The sequence below is a fragment of the Penicillium longicatenatum genome (genome assembly GCF_028827895.1).
Source record: "Penicillium longicatenatum strain IBT 33135 chromosome Unknown contig_7_segment0_segment0, whole genome shotgun sequence".
NCBI classification, from domain to species: domain Eukaryota; kingdom Fungi; phylum Ascomycota; class Eurotiomycetes; order Eurotiales; family Aspergillaceae; genus Penicillium; species Penicillium longicatenatum.
This window is the reverse complement of record NW_026643124.1, coordinates 4044749-4063129: the sequence shown is the minus strand read 5'-3', so window position 1 is coordinate 4063129 and position 18381 is coordinate 4044749. Positions and strand designations below refer to the sequence as shown.

At 49.4% G+C, this 18381-nt stretch overlaps 10 protein-coding genes across 10 annotated transcripts; 8 read left to right on the top strand and 2 right to left on the bottom strand.

The window, feature by feature from the left end:
- Positions 1–225: 225 nt before the first annotated feature.
- On the top strand, positions 226–1165 carry N7484_011787 (ubiquitin-conjugating enzyme E2; the record flags this gene model as incomplete). Its single annotated transcript, XM_057122174.1, has 3 exons — positions 226–252; positions 310–389; positions 442–1165. The coding sequence occupies 3 exons, from the start codon at positions 226–228 to the stop codon at positions 1163–1165; spliced, it is 831 nt and encodes a 276-aa protein (XP_056967928.1).
- A 1273-nt stretch (positions 1166–2438) lies between these two features.
- N7484_011786 (uncharacterized protein) lies at positions 2439–3733 on the top strand (the record flags this gene model as incomplete). Its single annotated transcript, XM_057122173.1, has 3 exons — positions 2439–2747; positions 2803–2927; positions 2983–3733. The coding sequence occupies 3 exons, from the start codon at positions 2439–2441 to the stop codon at positions 3731–3733; spliced, it is 1185 nt and encodes a 394-aa protein (XP_056967927.1).
- A 275-nt stretch (positions 3734–4008) lies between these two features.
- Positions 4009–5082, top strand: N7484_011785 (holocytochrome c synthase CYC3; the record flags this gene model as incomplete). Its single annotated transcript, XM_057122172.1, has 3 exons — positions 4009–4083; positions 4136–4773; positions 4839–5082. The coding sequence occupies 3 exons, from the start codon at positions 4009–4011 to the stop codon at positions 5080–5082; spliced, it is 957 nt and encodes a 318-aa protein (XP_056967926.1).
- Positions 5083–5468: 386 nt separating this feature from the next.
- On the bottom strand, positions 5469–7592 carry N7484_011784 (ABC1 kinase family protein; the record flags this gene model as incomplete). Its single annotated transcript, XM_057122171.1, has 3 exons — positions 5469–5646; positions 5700–7039; positions 7095–7592. The coding sequence occupies 3 exons, from the start codon at positions 7590–7592 to the stop codon at positions 5469–5471; spliced, it is 2016 nt and encodes a 671-aa protein (XP_056967925.1).
- A 779-nt stretch (positions 7593–8371) lies between these two features.
- N7484_011783 (putative alpha-L-rhamnosidase C) lies at positions 8372–11033 on the top strand (the record flags this gene model as incomplete). The annotated part of the gene is made up of 3 exons (XM_057122170.1): positions 8372–8460; positions 8512–9196; positions 9261–11033. 3 exons carry the CDS (start codon positions 8372–8374, stop codon positions 11031–11033), a joined length of 2547 nt encoding a protein of 848 aa, XP_056967924.1.
- Positions 11034–11576: 543 nt separating this feature from the next.
- Positions 11577–12877, top strand: N7484_011782 (uncharacterized protein; the record flags this gene model as incomplete). Its single annotated transcript, XM_057122169.1, has 2 exons — positions 11577–11894; positions 11951–12877. The coding sequence occupies 2 exons, from the start codon at positions 11577–11579 to the stop codon at positions 12875–12877; spliced, it is 1245 nt and encodes a 414-aa protein (XP_056967923.1).
- A 568-nt stretch (positions 12878–13445) lies between these two features.
- N7484_011781 (uncharacterized protein) lies at positions 13446–14307 on the top strand (the record flags this gene model as incomplete). The annotated part of the gene is made up of 3 exons (XM_057122168.1): positions 13446–13571; positions 13627–13822; positions 13895–14307. The coding sequence occupies 3 exons, from the start codon at positions 13446–13448 to the stop codon at positions 14305–14307; spliced, it is 735 nt and encodes a 244-aa protein (XP_056967922.1).
- A 481-nt stretch (positions 14308–14788) lies between these two features.
- On the top strand, positions 14789–16192 carry N7484_011780 (thermophilic desulfurizing enzyme family protein; the record flags this gene model as incomplete). Its single annotated transcript, XM_057122167.1, has 3 exons — positions 14789–15087; positions 15146–15619; positions 15679–16192. The coding sequence occupies 3 exons, from the start codon at positions 14789–14791 to the stop codon at positions 16190–16192; spliced, it is 1287 nt and encodes a 428-aa protein (XP_056967921.1).
- A 309-nt stretch (positions 16193–16501) lies between these two features.
- On the top strand, positions 16502–17383 carry N7484_011779 (xanthine phosphoribosyltransferase; the record flags this gene model as incomplete). Its single annotated transcript, XM_057122166.1, has 5 exons — positions 16502–16534; positions 16624–16731; positions 16808–17107; positions 17169–17278; positions 17335–17383. 5 exons carry the CDS (start codon positions 16502–16504, stop codon positions 17381–17383), a joined length of 600 nt encoding a protein of 199 aa, XP_056967920.1.
- A 416-nt stretch (positions 17384–17799) lies between these two features.
- N7484_011778 (dolichol-phosphate mannosyltransferase subunit 3) lies at positions 17800–18225 on the bottom strand (the record flags this gene model as incomplete). The annotated part of the gene is made up of 3 exons (XM_057122165.1): positions 17800–17961; positions 18031–18099; positions 18178–18225. The coding sequence occupies 3 exons, from the start codon at positions 18223–18225 to the stop codon at positions 17800–17802; spliced, it is 279 nt and encodes a 92-aa protein (XP_056967919.1).
- Between the last annotated feature and the right edge of the window lie 156 nt (positions 18226–18381).

The window sequence follows — 18381 nt, the reverse complement described above, 5'->3', positions numbered from 1 at the left end:
TACAATGGGCCAAGTTCTGGGAACAGCAACATCTTGGTGATCGCGTGGGAAAACGGCGCCCACGTGACTCCGGGGACGCTCGCCGCGCAACCGTTTCACCTTTGACCTTTCATTCCTACATCGTTTCTTTGATCAAGATTCTCTTTTCTTTGACTACTATCTCTCCCCGAGTTACTTCTCTTCTAGACAGTCACAAATATTTGACAACCAGATTTGTTTTGCAACATGGCGACCAAGGCGGCTCTAAAACGGGTGGGTAACCGAGACATCCATCTCCAAGCAACCGGGATTCGCTAACAGTCTATACAGCTTACTCGGGAATACCAAAGTATTCAGAAGAACCCTCCACCATTCATTATTGCCCATCCATCTGAAAGCAATATTCTTGAGTAAGTGGGACCTCTACGGTCTCTGTAGTAACCTAATCACTAATCAGAACAGATGGCACTATATCCTCACGGGTCCTCCGGGCACACCTTATGAGAATGGACAATACTGGGGTACCCTCATGTTTCCTCCTGAGTACCCGTTTGCGCCCCCCGCCATTCGCATGCACACTCCCAGTGGTCGATTTCAGCCATCTACTCGCCTCTGCCTGAGCATCAGCGACTTCCACCCCAAATCCTTCAATCCTGCCTGGGAGGTTTCGACCATCCTGATTGGACTACTATCCTTCATGACTAGTGAAGAGATGACTACCGGAAGTGTCAGCGCATCGGAAGCAGAGCGTCGAGTGTTTGCCGTTCGATCACGATGGTGGAATTCAACCGGGGGTGGTTCGCACCTTAACGCCACCCCGGGTGTGACTCGAACAGCCAAAGGAATCAATAACGTCAAAGCAGGAGATGGAGGGTTGAAATTCCGGACTGAGTGGCCCGAGTTGGATCAGGAAAACTGGGCCTGGATGAAAGAACATCGCATCGATACCAACACCGGTCAGATCCTCCCAGACCCCAACGCCCCGGCCAGATGCTCCCCGGAAACTAGCGCATTACGTCGACGACCAAACGGAAGTGCTCCAGGGATCGGAGCGGTTGTCGAGGGAGGCCAAGTGGCTCGGGAAGCCGGTCAAGGATGGGTACGACGAAACCGTCTTTGGATCGGTTTAGCGGTGCTTTTTGGTTACGCATTAATCTCTAGACTCATGAGTGACATGCAGGGGTAAATGAACTCAACGGCCTATGCTCGAGAATTTAAAGTACGAGGGGAAACGTTATGTTTATTTCTTTGATCGTTAGCGGGTTGCGTTGTTACTTATGCTTGGCAGCATCTTCGGGCGCTTTATACAGGACCTTCTCTTCTTCTAGATGATTTCCCTACATTTACTTTCTATATGCCATAAAACTTTGTATAAAATGGTTACACAGTTCCATCATATCACCGGATTATCACTGGGTGGATTTCTCCGCCTGAACTTCTTTTAAACTGAATTTGGATGGCGCTCTATCTCCCCCGCATTGACATATTGGCAACGTAACTACTCCTTTTCTTTTCTTCTGAATTTGTCTTTCTCACCCCCACTCCATACTGACTTCATTGGTTTGTGGCTTGCCATCTTGCTCTGCGCTGGCCTTCGGGCCCAAGATGGATCATCTGCATTCGTTCACGTTACCAGGTGTTCGACCTTCCAATTCAGGTTTGTGCTCGATTGTACCTTTCCTTTAGCCCCCCCCCCCCCCTTCTTCCCCGGAAAGACCCACCGATCTATCCCATTCGTGGATCTGCAAGCCACGATTCGACCCTGGAGGCTTGTTATGGTCTCTGTGGCAAACGTATTCTACAGTACCTATTTGCCTAGGGATTTCACCTTTACCCTAGTTGCACTAATAGAGAGAACATCGCGAAATACTGCACCAAGTACCGACTGATTTGGTTCAGAACCCAGTGCAAGAGCCGCCCCACCGCTTGATCGGCCGTCGTTCACCTTTATCGACCATGACGATGACTTGACCTCCAAAAGAATCAAAGATGTGAATGCCCGCAAGGCGATCCGCTCTCATGTTATGCGCGATGTACGCCGACGAGAGAGGCTTGCCGGAACCAAACGAACGTCGAGGCGAGAAAATCGGGAACAAACAGCTACAAAGTCCCGACGGAAGGTAGTCGAGGAGTCTGAGGACCAAAAAATAGTTTTGAGGGCTGTTTACCAGACCTCAGTCTCATTGACAGGAGATACGGACTTCGAGAATGGTTGTTCTGATTCAAGACCTCGGCGAGCACGTCCGCCACGATGGCTGGCTGGTTATCCACTACCTTGTCATCTGAGTCTCAACCCACGGGCGATACCTGCATCATGGCTCTATGACCCCTTTTGTTCCTTGCCAGGAACGGGCGAGCTTCCTTCTATGGTTGCACATTTAGTTTTCTACTGTGCGTCACGTCAACCCTTTGGAGTATTTCTGGGCTAACAACCACAAGGGAAATCTGTCTTTGTTCCCATGACTTTTCCGAGCTGTCTCAAAGACTCGGAAATACCCGAGCTAGAGTTGATGGTCCGATCTTCTTTCTCTGACCCAGGAAGTTTCTTCGGTCTCATGAGCATGTGCGCTGCGCACCGAGCCGCTTTGGCCATAAACCGCCTTGATCCGTTCAGCAATCCCGCTAACTTTGATCGGGTCACTAACGATTCTGACTACTGCATCATGAAAGCCAAATCAATACACGAGATGAACACCAAAGTACGAGACCCCAGATTAGCACTCAGCAATGAGGCATTCGATACGATTGTCAACCTCCTCACCGGATCAGTAAGACTTCACTTGAAAATAACGAACCGAATCTTTTCTCACTATTGCATGGCAGTTAATCGCAGGGTTGTTTGACGAAGCTCGGGTTCACCTGACTGGCTTGAGGCGCATGGTAGAGCTCCGAGGTGGGATCACGCATAAGAGCATAAGCTCGTCTTCAATGTTGTCGGCAATTCTTACGTACGTGAACAGACTGAACAAACTGCTCTCTTGTACACTTTCACTTACGATCCAGCAGGAGCGATGTAAAGGCCGGTACAGGGCTGTTAGCTACACCAGTATTTCCACTGACTTGGGATACACAACCCGTACCCCTCGAAATACAGCACCGAATTCGACCTTCCCCTTCATCACCAATCCGACGACTTGGCTCTGGATTCTGGGCGAACACACTCCTCAAACCACCATTACTACGTATCTTAAATGTGATACGGGACATGATCTTTTACAGTATCACCGTCCAGGTTGCGCCCGAAGCCATTCACTTCAGTGACCATGATTTTTTCCGAGTTCTCAATTGTGAAACCGAGCATCAACTGCTTAGTTATATTAACGCTGAAGACTACAGGTCCGAGAGAATTCATCCAATTGAAGCAGTCACCAGTGTAACTTCGATATGTTTTCTCAACTACTTTCTCATTGTTTCCCCTCCATCCTCAGGCCTCGGACGAGCTCTCACAAATCATCTCGTGAGAGTTATGAACAATTTCAGACTTACCCTTCTGCTCGAGCTACCCAGAGAAAACTTTGGACTTTTTGCTTGGGCTTTGTTCATCGGAGCTCAAGGCTCACTCGGTCAGCCCGAGCGACCTTGGTTTGTAGAGAGATTGGCTCGCGTTGCAATGCTATGTGAATGGCAAACTTGGGAGCAGGTATCCCGAATCTTAACCGACTACTTCTTTATTGCGGCTGCACAAGCACCAAGATGGCGGGCTATTTGGGACGAAGCAATGGCAGGGTTCGTGATCTCTGCGGATGAAGTGTAAAGCATTTAGCCCGTTGCTTTATCAAAGATTTCTGATATCGCTCTGTATATTGAATATTTGAAGTTAACATTAATGATAATGGGACCCTTGATGTGAATATCCAACCAACCATATCGCGCGGATTTCTATACTTCGGCCCGCTGCGGGTTGCGAGTCAGATTATGTCATCCTGTCGCGGTTTTCCGATCTTTTATCGCGCGAGGCAATTTTTTGGATTTTACCATCTCATTGCCACTTTTTACTCTTGATCCCTCTGTATTTTAATAATACTAAAAATGGGTTGGTTTTGGGCAGACTCACAGCCAAAGGCGCCACAGGCACCTCATCCGCCTACCAATGCAGCTCCTCCAGTACGTCCTTCAGGCATATCTACGTGAATTCCCCGACTGACCATCAATTCAGCCTGCATGCCCGATGCATGAATCGCGTCAGGCACCATCCGCTGCCCCTGAAGGCAGTTGCCCTATGAAGTCCGATTCTCCTTTCTATTCGGCCCCGAAATCATCTGCCGCGCAGACACCGAAAGAGCCCGCGGCTCCAACCCAGTCCTCCACCTTGTCGAAACTGAACCCGATGAACTTTATGTTCGCCTCGATCTCTCAGGAGCGTGCCGCCAATCAGACCGTCGATCTCCCCGTTGAGCGTGAACAGTCTTCTATCCCACGTGGCGACAGCAACGAGAACTGGGAGTACCCGTCCCCCCAGCAGATGTACAATGCCATGTTGCGCAAGGGACACACCGACACACCCCAGGATGCCGTGGAAGCCATGGTTGCTGTCCACAACTTCCTGAATGAAGGTGCCTGGAATGAAATCGTGGGATGGGAGCGCACGTTTGCTAAGGGTCTCATGGACGGATGGAGCAAGTGTCGCCGAGGCGAGGAGAACCTGAGCTGGGATCTGGCTATGCGCGAGGCGCATGGACTTGTAGACCAGTCGACGGAGCCTCGGCTGATTCGATTCCAGGGTCGCCCCAAGGATCTCACTCCTAAGGCCCAGATCTTCCAGGCTCTGGGGTGGATCTACCCTTCCAAGTTTGAGTATGTCGCGATCCTGCAACTTTATCTTACTATTTTGAAGCAGATACTAACGCGCCTTGCACTAGAACCAAGCCTCCATTTGACCGACACGACTGGTTCGTTCAGCGTCAGACACCTACTGGCTCCAAGGAAGTTCGTTACGTGATCGATTACTACTCTGGTCCTCCTGAACCGAATGGAGAGCCGGTTTTCTACCTCGATATCCGACCTGCTTTAGATTCGCCAACGGCCGCGGTTGAGCGCCTGATGCGATGGGGAGGAGACGCATGGTGGAGAGCCAGCGGAGCTGCTGCTCGCGAGCAGAGCTGATGAGGCTCAGGCCAGTTTGATTCTTTCTCCACTCCACATTGTATAATTATAGACATGGCATGGGCGTTTTTTCGTGGTTTCCTTTTGGGAAACCCCTATTCATGATCTCTGGTGTTTTCTTCTTTCCTGTGTCATATTCTACCTGTCTTATCACCCCAGTTTTAACAGTTTATTCCACCAGCAGACGATAATGGCAATATGTAACGGTTTCGTGAGACTATCGTGTGACAGGTGTTCCAATGTTTTCCAATGTCGATATCTAAAAATGCCGGTATCCAAATATACTAACTAGCTTATCATTAAATGCAGATGTATATTCGAGTATGTATTTTCATTATCATTGATGCCGAGGCACTTTATATCGTACAAAATAGGGGATCTATATCTCAGATGTTGGGCGACAACTGATCGTACTTAACGCACTGCTCGACACTTTCAATGCTGGCCTGCAGCAATCCACGAGCCTCTAAACCAACCCAAACACGGAGCATCGAGGTATCGCCTGAACGAACCGTTTGCAACAATGTGGCGCCAGAGCCCAGCTGTCGGAGGATGGGAAGGGCACTGGAAACAGGTTAGCATTGCTAAATAAAGGTGGAAATTTCAAGATATCATACCTCTTAAACAAGTCTAGGTCTGGATTCAAACTTCTTCCAATGCCTTCAAGTAGGAGGCAAGATATCACGACATTCACAAAATCACCTTCGAACCGGACGTGATGGCCGCGAACCATTGTCAAGACCTCACTTAGGACATCGCCGATCTTGATATTTCCAAGGGCAAATGTGCGCGTCTTAATGCTTAACACAAGATGTTGCATTTTTAAAGCGAAAATCTCGGGCTCAAGGACCTGTTCAGGTGTACGACACCGCTCAACCATAAGTTGTCCAGCTCTATATCCATCAAACTCGGCAATGGCTCGGAAAAGATCCAGGAAGTTCCGCCGATTGGTGTCGTTCAGCTCGGTAACCAGGCCTGTATCAATGAAAATAAGTTGCGGGCGGTATCCTTCATTATTAAGCTGAGCCAGGGCGGAATCCCATTGTTGCTGATTGCCAATATGAGGGCGTAGTCGCGCAAGCACAGACTCAGTCACGTCTACTTCGGCTCGTGTCGGAGCATCGGTGGCGCGTGAATGCTTGCGAAGGGATAGATCGAGCTCGCTGGGCTTGTAAAACCGAACCATGATGTTTCCTGGGTGTAGATCCGCGTGAACAAAGTTGTCGATTAGAAGCATGTGTAAAAAGGCATCGAGGCCTTCATTCGCAATCTCGTGTTGGTAGACACCTCCTCCAATGTCCAGAAAGGTGGCGAGCGGGATACCCTGGGCGAATTCCTCAACCAAAACTTCGCGCGTTGTGTACTCCAGGTACGGGTAGGGGAACCAAGCGGTGCTTCGGGACTTAAATTTCTCCCGAAACCTGACGAGATTGGTGCCTTCGATGCGCATGTCCAGTTGAAGTTTCATCATCTCTCCGAATTGCTGAACCTCGTCCGGGAAGGAAAGCCAGTGCATTGTTGGGATGGCATTGAGTAAAGAAGCGAAGAATGACATGATGCGCAAGTCACGATGGATCATCTTCTCGACTCGGGGATGTAGTACTTTGATCGCGACATATGACGATGGTACGCGCTGTGGTGAGTTCTTGACTAGCACATCGACGTTCTTGCGCATCTTTTCTCCCAAGGTGATGGGTTCTTGGCCTAGTTCCTGACTTGTATTGGCCAGGCTTGGTTTAAGCTTCGCTTTATAAACCTGTGCGATGGCACCGACGCCCAAAGGCTTTTCGTCGAACTCTTCGAAGATCTCTTCAAATGGAAGACCATTAAATGCTTTTCGAATTGTCCGCTTCGTATCACGAAGTGAATGAGCGGGAGCATTGGAATGGAGCGAGGACATGACGGCACACATTTCCGGTGGGAAGATATCGGTTCGTGAAGCGGCCCATTGACCAAGCTTTTCAACAAAAGTCTTAGTAAATAATGCTCCAGCGGAAAGTGAATCAACAAACCTTGATAAAAGCAGGTCCAGCGCGCTCCATCGCCTTCACCAAGAACCTATACCACCAAAGTGTACCCGTTTGAGCCCCATTTTTACTTCCAACAGCCCGACCGAGCCAAATAGCAGGTACCGTTATCACGACCGGCATAAAGATTACAAAGAGGTGCAAGAATCGTAGCCCAGTAGCGATTGGGTCGTAGACATAGTAGTAGAATGTAACGGAGAGGGATTGCCATACCCGCTCTAAGCCCCGGGCATCTGGAGAAACAGCCTTTCGGATCTCATCGCGAGAAGCCTCAAGCATCTGCATCTCCCCCGTCTTTTCAGGGTCATCTACCTCCGCCAACTTGAGGAATGCGCCGGGCGCCAAAGCGGACATCACCAGTCCGCCAGTGACCCGGCCCCGCCGCGGGGTTTGTTTGGGAGGTTGCCATGATGTGAAGCGATTTCGCGGGATGCGCGGAATCCCGCGTCGAAAACAAAACCGACTGAGGAGGACCGTCCTCATGGTCTATGGTGAAGTGCATGGGAGAAGGAAGATGAGCCGCGGCGAGCGATAACCCCGATAACCGGCACGTGTTGCAACGTCATAATTCAAGAAGCAGGGCATGTACTTGAATTGAAGGAGTCCCTGAGTACCTGTCTACGTAAGTGCCCAGTTACATCATCAACTCCAGATCTTTACTCTTTGACTGAAAGTATTATGTCAAAGCGCCTAAACACGACATTAGCATGTATCATGGGCGGCGACGGGGCTATACAACGTTCCCAAGTTGTGTTATCGGCTGGTAGATGATAAATCACAAATGGGTAGGACTGTATAACCACTGGGGCTGTTAGCACAGGGGTAGTGCGCTCGCTTCGCATTTCTGTGAAGCTGCGAGAGGTCCGGGGTTCGATTCCCCGATAGTCCATCTTTTTGCGTCTCGAAAATACTGTCTCTCTCGTCTCTTTCTTTATTCTTCTTCTTCCTCTTCATGATTGACTGGGCAAAAAATAAAACGATGGAAATATTTATTTCAATTAGACAAATTGTTGATATGTAGTTGTGTATGGAGTACGTACCCGTGTTCCTATCCGATGAGGAGAAGCCGCAGCTGCTCCACAGTGATCGGTGAATGTGGAGGCGGAGGCGGAGGTGGACAAGAAACCCTGCATTGATTCTTCAGGGTTCGGCGGTTGTTCCACCGAGAATCAGGGCCTCTTTATACCGAGGCCAGGCTTAAATGTGCCCGCTCGAGGGCAATTGTATTCCAGGGCAGTCATCAATCTTCAATGTCAACAAACATGACTATACGGGCGTTCTTCTTGACGATAGTTTTCGGGTCGTCCAGTTTCTGGCATTTTGCAGAGGCTACAGATGCCAGCTCGAGAATGTAAGCCCCAGATATGATTGATGGGCTCAATTCAATGACTTACGACCCTAGCAATACCAATGATCACCAGCAATATTTCTCCCCCAAGGCACTCACCGTTGGCCATGGCATCCTATGGCCAACATCGAAGCCGTCCAAATTTGCTTTAACTTTGAAGTCTCCTATTGCCACCATTGATTATGGATCAGAGGTGGCTGGGTACCCTTTTTTCGAAATAGAATCAGTTGAAGCGCCAGCACAAATTGAAGTGAAGTACAGCGAGCCTTACCACGGGCTCCATCATGTTTGGGGGGATGGCCCCTACACATTCTCTACTGGCCTGTCCAATGCTGTTCGAGTCGAAACTTTCAATATTACCAAAGCGGGGACAGTGAAGTCTTCATTGATCCAAGGCGGCCAGAGATGGCAGTCTATTCAGTTGGTTGCCGGGAACAAGGTCACGATCTCCCATGTTGGCTTTGAACCAACGGTTTCTGTCACAAATCCGGACACACTCCCAGCCCGCTTTTCATCCGACGATACAGTGTTTAATGCAATCTGGAAATTGGGACAGAAGGCAGCAACCATGGCATGTCTTGAGAAAGGTACTCAGAAGGCTGTTTGGGACATTGACCCAGTCAAGGGGGCCTTTGTGCACAGTGTAAGGTCTTCACCAAACGTTGAGACTACCACTCTCGAAAATTACACCTTGCAATTTGAGACATCTATCGAGAGGGCCGGACTATGGTGGTCGGTAGTAAGTTGATACTATCATTCTTCTCACTACTTTATCGATATTCATACTGATTGGTGAGACCTAGGCTCAACCTGTAGGCGTTGGCAATGCTATTCAACTACTACTTGTTGGAGAACTACCCGAGACTTCCACATTCGCCAACACCAATAGGTCCTTGACCCCTCCAAATAGTATTCTGTTGGCATACGGATATGGCTTCGTCAACCAAACCACTTTGGAATCATATCTGCTCGACACTTTCACCATTCCATTCAACGTGCATGAGAAGGAGTGGTATACAGTTACTACTGTTTTGTCAGGTGACGATCACCTGGCTGTGCAGCTTAACGGCATTTCTATCTTCAACGTCTCGCTATCGGATTACTACACCGGTGGTTCTCAAGTCTCACTTAGTGGATCCTTTGGGCTTGGAGCCTACCAAGACCAAGCTGCCTGGGTTCGCAATGTCAAGGTCCACGACAGTGCGAATGGCTCTCTCTTATACGTGGACAGCCTGCGCGATAAGAGTGCTTTGGTACGCTATGGGACACAGGCTAACCTGGGAACTGTCTGCTTGGATGGGCCGAAACGAGACCGCCTGGTCTGGTTGGGCGATTTTTACCATACTTCCCGTATCATCGGTGCTAGCACTGACCGATTCGATTGGTCACGCGGGACTTTGTCATTCTTACTCGACACCCAAGTCTCTAATGGCCAACTGTGTATCGCGCCAGCTATGGGGTATAACCCGTCGACCACCATTGATGCTTTCAGTCCAAACGGCGCATATCATGGCCTGGAAGACTACCAGATTCTTGGATTCCTGGGGTTCTATCATCTGATTAAACAAACGAACGACCTGAAATATGCCGCCCAAACTTGGCCGCAGTGGCAAAAACAACTGGCCTGGCTTCTGAGCACGATCAATGCCACGGATGGACTGGTGGATGTATACAGCGCATTTTTAGGCTCAGCACAGGGAGGTTCTGCAGTCAGTTGCCTCACAGTTGAAGCTCTCAACGGAGCCTCAGAGATTGCCAGTGTACTGGGGAACCAGACTGCCGCCAGGACATATAAGGAATCCGCCGAGAAGCTGGCTGATGCTGTTAATACTCACCTTTGGAACGATGAGCTTGGAGTTTACTCTCTCAGTCGATCAAACAAGAGCGACTTTAGCGTTGCTGGTATAGGACTGTGCATAACTTCCGGGGTCGCAAACTCAACCAGGGCCTCACAAGCCGTGTCTTCGCAAAATTTGAGTCAGCTGAAGCTTGGACCTGGGTACAAGGATGATACTACGGTAAATGAAGCAGCTTCCAGTGTCTCCATTTCACCCAACACCAATGGCTTCTTGCTACCCGCTTTGTTTATGGGAAATGCCACCACGGCCGCGAAGGAACTCCTCCGATCCATGTGGGGAGCGATGCTATCGGAGGGCGTGGAAACCGGTATCGGGAATGACACCACAGCCACCGGTGCAAGCTGGGAATATCTTGACGTGGACGGTGCCCCCGGCTTGAGTCTTTTCACTAGCCTAAGCCACCCATGGGGAGGAGCAGCAACATACGTTCTCACAGAATGGGCCGCTGGATTGCGTCCTGCTGACGGACCCAAAGGATTTGGGTATAAGAATTGGCTCTTGGCCCCTGAGACAGGGTTGCAGATGGGCTTGAAAAAGGCGAGCGCTCGAGTTGTTACGGAAGGGGGAGCTACTTTGTTCGTTGCATGGGAAGTTGACGGATCCATGCTGGATGTGAAAATTGATGCGCCTCATGGTACTACAGGGAGGATTCAAATTGGCAGCAGATATGAGAGAGTTAGCGGGGGAGGTATTCAGTCAGTTCGAATTCCACGTTGAATATTATGCTTGAGAGTGGTGTTGGGGATGGTGCTATCAGGTATGGTGACACTATGGTTTTCTTTCTCCAGATAGACGCGAACCATTCCATCAAATATGAACGAATGCCTGAGCTCTGACCTTCAAACATCTTCGATGATCCTCCACGCAGTTCGACCTCTTATAGACTTCGAAGTAGAGTATATTTTTGAAAAACAGTGATTGATAAATTAACGTTGCATTTTGCCTGTCCCCGCCGTGGAATGGTGTGGATCTTATCAGTGGATCTCCAGACCCACATTCCGTTATACATTCCACACCCTTTGTTCTCTGTCCGTTTCCCTCCACAGAATTTCCTTTTCCGGAGGATGCGGCTTAATCCAAAAGATTCCGGCGTTAATTTTGATTCTTTCCCGTAGCCGGAGCCAGTCTATCCCGAAAACAGACCAAGCGGCCATGTCGCAACCATGGTCAATCAGCATTAAAATGAATTTGATGTCCCCTGTCGCTCGCGACGGAGCAATCCTCCTGAACCTATGCGATAACTGCGACTTTTGATTCACCATGGGTCGTCTAGGGAATACCCATGACGATGTCGAATCGAATCGCGACAGCGAATCCTCAACTTGGCGCGACTGGGCAACCGTGTTAGTATGGTGTGTATTGGGCTACTTGTTCATTATTTTGGCCGTGATTGGCTGGTTTAATCCGTCGCTCTTGCCCGTTGATCTCACATCACTGGTGTTCAATAAGGAGATTTCCCCATTTTTTGCCTATTCGCACGCTTCGGGATATTTCCCCAAGCCGCAGGGCTTCAAGATTGTCGCATTAGTGCCCTTCAGGTACCACGAGCGTACAGAGATCCTTGATTGCTACCTACAGGTAAGAGGAATTGCAACCATCAATTCAAATCCAATTTTAATTTAACATCGCTTCAGAAAAATCTGGTCCACAACCATGGCTTTCTCGATCAGGTCGTTTTTGTGCCTCAGACACACGACCCGGTTAGCCTGGAATGGTTGACATCTACAGTGATGGAGACCCCGGGGTATGCCATAGCTCCGCCTGGTCAGGATATGGACTGGAAAATCACACAAGACAATGTCATGTACATTCGTATTGATGGGGATATCGTCTTTCTGGAAGACCACACCATTCCTACCATCGTGAAAACCAAGTTGGATAACCCCAAGTCACTGATGGTTTCTGCCAACGTCGTCAACGAGGCCGCCCTTGCAACACTGCACAGTCATCCTGGTGTTGCTCTTCCATATCTACCAGAGCTGCACCATGTCAAGCAGACCTCTGGATTCAAGGACCAGATTAGTCAAGGATGGCGCGCCTCGAGTCTACCTGAATGGGAGGGTCCAGCAAGTTTCCGGGTTCGGAAGGGGTTCAAACCCCCATTTGAAGGCCACCGATGGTTGCTACCGGCCGAACCAGGCTCTGATCGAGATCCCATCGCGGCGTCAGTATATACAGATACTGGGCCGAATTTGAAAGACTGGACGGTTGCTGCCCAGCAACATTACTCGTTCCTTCACCATCTCGAAATGAACCATCTGAAGCGATACAAGTTCCCGATCTGGATCGATCCTACCGAGCCAACCAGCCAAAACTTTGGGTGTTTCTGGGGAAGAGATGCATTGGCTCTTCGTGAGATTTTTGAGGTCGATCCCAAAGGTGACAAGCCCCGCAAGTCATGGATCGGGGCAGATGGGACTAGGCCGCATGTCAACATTGATGGGAAAGGCCTGGCCTCGCATTACTCGGCTAGCTCAGGAGCTGCAGGTTTAGATTCGACTGATCTTCTGGACCGCTATCGAGCATATGCCCAGGAGAAAGTCTGTCGTTACACATCATGACGGAGGGAAAGTGTGGATGAAATATGCTGCGCACAGTCCCTTATACATTTTGTAAAATAATATACCCTGCAAGCTTTACTTTTTTTTGCTAGGATTCGTGCGAGCCCATCTAACTGTAGTCATCCAACCATTGAATACAAACGCAACAGGCGATATAGGTATAGAACGAACTCCACTTCTCGGCCGAGTAGTAAGTATGGCTGAAGTCATAATTGGCAAGAGCCTAGTGGGCTTTTGGGGATCGGGACGATCACATCATTAGAAGGTTGATTGTGCCATTAGCGTACCCCACACAGCATCATTCCTACGAGCTTGTACCCCGATAAACCAATATTGGGGTATTTCAAACAAGCTACTGTGCTGTAGATCTTCAATGCTAGCAGCATAGATCAATAAGTAGTCAGTCCCTCAGCCTTCAACTTGATGCCATCTGTTCCCTTAATGATGCGATAGTTCCTCACGCATAAAAAATATCTCTATCAATTCACATATATTCCAGATGAACATCTTTAAACCAAAATCCTGTCACATATTTTATACCGCACTGCACTGAAAGTCACAATCAGCAATGTCCTCCACGACCTGCCAAGATGGTGCCATTCATACTCATAAAAAAACCGAGTCAGTGGACATTGAACAACAAGGCCGACCAATCGCCCTAGATTCGGGACTTCCAAAGTCTCTGGGTGCAGGTGTAAGTTTAGTATAACAATATCTTCAAGGAAACTATTAGCTGACAGTTACTGTAGTCTGCGTTGGCGCTAGGTGCATTCGGCACAACACTCACCACGCTCTCGTTGAGTCTAATGGAATGGCGAGGAGTAACCACCGACAACGTTTTCGTGGCCAACTTCTTCTTTATCTCGGCATTTGGGTTGGTTATTACGGCGCAGTGGGAACTGTCTATTGGGAATGGCTTTGCCTATACGGTTTTCAGCGCATTTGGTATGTTCCAGCACACCTCTACCAGCACACGAAAGTGACCTGAGACTAACGACATCTTTGAAACTTAAAAAGGTCTTTTCTACGCTGGATACGGGGCCCTTCTGACTCCTGCATTCGGCATTTCCCAGGCCTACGGCGGGACCAGTACAGCAGAGTATAACAATGCCGTCGGATTCTTCATGATTCTATGGACGGTATTTGTATTCACGTTCCTTATTGCCTCACTCGCAAGCAACATTGCATACATCCTAGTATTTTTCTTCGTTGACCTTGGGTTCTTGACGGTTGCTGCAAGCTACTTCGCCAAAGCTGATGGCCATGTCGCGTCTGCCGTCGCGTTGCAAAAGTCAGGCGGAGTATTCTGTTTTCTGGCTGGATTAATTGGATGGTATATTGTTTTCCACTTGTTGCTGCAGGAATCTATTCTGGATCTACCATTGGGTGATACTTCGAGGTACTTCAGGAAGGGCAAGAAGAGGGAGTAGATTGCGTGATTGGATCGCCATCAGCAACGGAACCTTGGTTTGTTTGGGAAGCGCCCTGATATAGGTGCAGATACGGTTACGTGCTAAATTCAAATCAAATGTGATATCTCTTCTCAAATGTTTGTTTGACATGATGCTTGTTCGTAATTCGCAGCTGTTTGGATGTAATAGCCAACCGATGATGCGTTGCTCCGCCCGCAGTGGGGCGTGCATGATCTATAGTACGGCATTTGGTGATAACGACATTTACTCCCGGTCTGACGAAACGAACACCTGCTAGGTATTTGTCGGCCGAGTATTCATCGCATTTTTGGTTGTTTGGGATATCGCATATCGCATCATTTTCTACGAATAGCATGTCATCAAGACGATCCAGTTTCGACGATGGCTAGATATATTGCGATCCCCCAGCACTCTCAAGTTTCAACTAGAAAGATCTCTTTGCGAACTACCCTGTTTTGATCATAAGACTTACTTCAATATGACAGTGAACGCGGACGTCCCAGCAACTGACCCCGTAATTTATGCTTCTTACGCAGCACAATGGGCCACACTCCCTGACACCGCCGAGGCTTGGCTCGCTAGAGCGCGCGAGGTTGCTGAAGTTTTGGCACAAGATGCGGCCCAGAGAGATCAGGAGAATAAATCCCCACGTGCTGAGATTGCACTTCTCAAGCATTCGGGTTTGCTGAAGCTTCTGGGACCTAAGAAATATGGGGGTGGTGAGCAGCCGTGGAGTGTTGGGTACCAGGCGATCAGAGAAGTCGCCAAGACAGATGGGTACGACTTGATTAGATTGAATTGATGAATCTTAGGCTGACATCACGGGATATGACAGTTCCATTGGCATGTTGCTCGGCTACCATTTGCTGTGGTCGACTACTGCAAACGTTGTTGGGACCCCAGAACAAATCGAACGTACCCACGAATTGATCATCTCGAACAACTACTTTGTCGGTGGTGCGGTCAATCCACGGGATAGTGATCTAAAGATCACATCGGATGGCGACCACATTGTTTTCAATGGAGCCAAACACTTCAACACTGGCGGCGTTGTATCCGACTTGACCGTCCTGGAGGGTGTTCTGGAGGGCACCGAGGGCCACATCTTCGCTCTTGTCGCAACCCGACAGCCTGGAATTACATTTGCCCACAACTGGCATAACATTGGCTTGCGCTTGACAGAATCCGGCGGAGTCAAGATCGAGAATATCCGTGTGCCATGGAGAGACGCACTAGGCTGGGATGAAACCACCAAGCAGCCGCGTGAGGATATTCTGCTCGCTCCGTTCGCCACTTTGCTTCTCCCAACGTATGTATCTTGAAGACTGTCCTCAAAGGCTGTGTTGATAACAATTTGGTCTCATCTAGTATCCAATTAGTCTTCAGCAACTTCTACCTTGGCATTGCTATCGGGGCTCTGGAATTCGCATCCAAATACACAAAAAATGGCACCCGTCCTTGGCCCTTCGGCGGCGACAACAAGGAGTCCGCAACCGATGAGTTCTACATTCTCGAGCGATACGGTAACTTCTTCGCACACCTCCGGGCTACGGAGACGCTGGCCGATCGTGCAGGCGAACAGCTCTCTGAATTATACATCCGCCATGGAGCCAATCGGTCCGCTCTGACTGCAGAGGAACGCGGCGAGGCTGCGGAGTGGGTTGCGAGCGTTAAGGTCGTCACTACCGACGTTGGGCTTCGAGTTACATCTGGAGTGTTTGAGGTGACCGGTGCCCGGGCAACGGCATTGAGAGTGGGACTCGATCGGTTCTGGCGGGATATTCGAACGCACACATTGCATGACCCTGTGGCGTACAAGAACCGAGAATTGGGTCGGTTTGTTCTTCTGCGGGAATACCCCGCGCCGACTTGGTACACGTAGTGGACAGTAGGACAACTAGGTCCACGTTGAGAGTATTTAAGAATTATCTTATGAATACAATCATCTCTCCTTTTTCACGAGCCTAATTCAGATCATATACAACTTGTTCCTGAGCATAGATCGATCTATATACGGATGTGGCAGGTGTCAACGATAAGCCCCGCCACAGATAGCAGATGCCGATCCGAAAATTTCGATGTTCGGCTTTCTCCGAGGGTCGAATACTCCGTACTTTTTTTTTCTGGCCTCGTCCCTGTCGCATTTTTTACATCCCTGTTCGCTACTCGGTTCTTTTTTCAAAACGTCAATATGGTTCAGAAATTCTACGTCACTTACAACCAGGTACGTCCCTCTTTCATCTACAATGTCCCTCACTTTACATTTAGTGGGGCGGACTCGAAAAGTGAGTGTCAGACTGATCGCATGTATAGGTTCACAAGCTCTGCCAGAAGTCGGCAGGTGCTATCCTGAAGGAGAACCCCCCCTCACTTGATGATCGCGATTGGTGGTGGTGGCTATGTTCCCGCTCGTATCCTTCGGTATGCCCATGCGCTCGATTCCTACACAAATGCGCAGTCCTGACCTTTCGTCCCCGCAAATAGATCCTTCCTCAAGGGTCCCGGTGATCCCAACATTCCTATCCAGGCTATTGGTCTGTCTCTCTACGAGGATCTCGGCCGTGGCGATGCCGAGGAGGTCCCTGGCACTAAGGTGACCCGCACGCAATGGTTGGACCTGAGCTCTTTGGAGATGGCCAACCTGATTGGCAAGAACATCCTCATTGTTGATGAGGTCGATGACACCCGCACCACCCTCGAGTACGCCGTGCGTGAGCTCGAGAAGGACGTTCAGCTCGCTCAGAAGCAGCTTGGTCGCGAGGGTGAGAAGACCAACTTCTCCATCTTCGTGCTGCACGTGAGTGACCTTGAGACCTGAAAGAATTCGAATTCAACGCTAACGTGATTCTTCGCAACAGAACAAGAACAAGGAGAAGAAGGGTGTCCTGCCCGCCGATATGATGGAGAGCCGCTACCACGCTGCCGTCACCACCGACGACGTGTGGATCTGCTACCCCTGGGAGGCTCGGTATGTTTTTGCGAATACATTTTTGAACAACTGAACAGAGACTAACAATGGATTAGCGATATTGACGAGCACGACGCTCTCGCAAAGGAGAACCCTATCATCTAAGACCTGCGGGCCTTTCTTGCATCGTACAGAGTTTCATTCTGCGCAGCGCTTCTATACAGCTGGTGGCTTTTTGGTCCCTTGGCAATCTATCCCGGATGTTCCAAAATGACCCGGGCACGTTAATTTACGATATCATTGATGAAAGTTAGAGAAAAAGTTGTCTCCTTCAAATACCTACGTCCGTCTAAACCATGTCAGGCCCTTGGGGATGCTTCTGCATGGTGGAAATGTATGTCCAAGGGTATCAAACGGATGTTTATTGATGGCGAAACCAAATAGCAATTAAGAAGCTCCGTATTTTATAATGCCTCGCGGCCTTTTTCAACGGAGTCACGCTTCCACAATCTCACGATATATGATGTGACTGATCTGCGCGCGATAATGCGCCCCATCCCAATAAAGTCAAGAAGGTTGATTTAATCGACATCAACCTTGCCCTGGCGCAGTTCAATCTTGGCCTGTTCAATCTCCTTCTGCAGTTCCGCGTGTGCCTCGGGGACGTCGTTAAAGGTGAAGATCGCAACTCCGAGACGGGCGAGCAGGTAGCATCCGAAGACAATGACTGCCCAGAAGGGGAGCTAAACGTGACGCGAAGATTAGCGACTTATTCAAAGCTATTTCGGGAAACTAGGCCGGATGCGACGTACCACGGGGATGACTTCGTTCTGGACGGTCTCGTTCAGGGGGATAAGACCAAGGTAGAGACTGAGGTAAAGCTACAAGAGTAATATGTCAGAGTTGTATTTCAGCTTTGCGTTTGGGATTCGGTCGAGGACACCGGATTGTTGACGTACAGAGGAAACGAGGAGAAGGACGGAGATGGTTTGCTGGGCGCGCGTCATGGTGGAGGTGCGTAACGTGTTTGATGGGTAGGAAAAGAAACGTAAGGAGAGAGGATTAAACGTGATATAAGTCTCAGGTTCAATTGACCGAGTATAAAGGAGTGTATGGGGGGTGGAAAGGGAGCAGAGGACAGCTTTGGTGATCTGGCGGGTTTC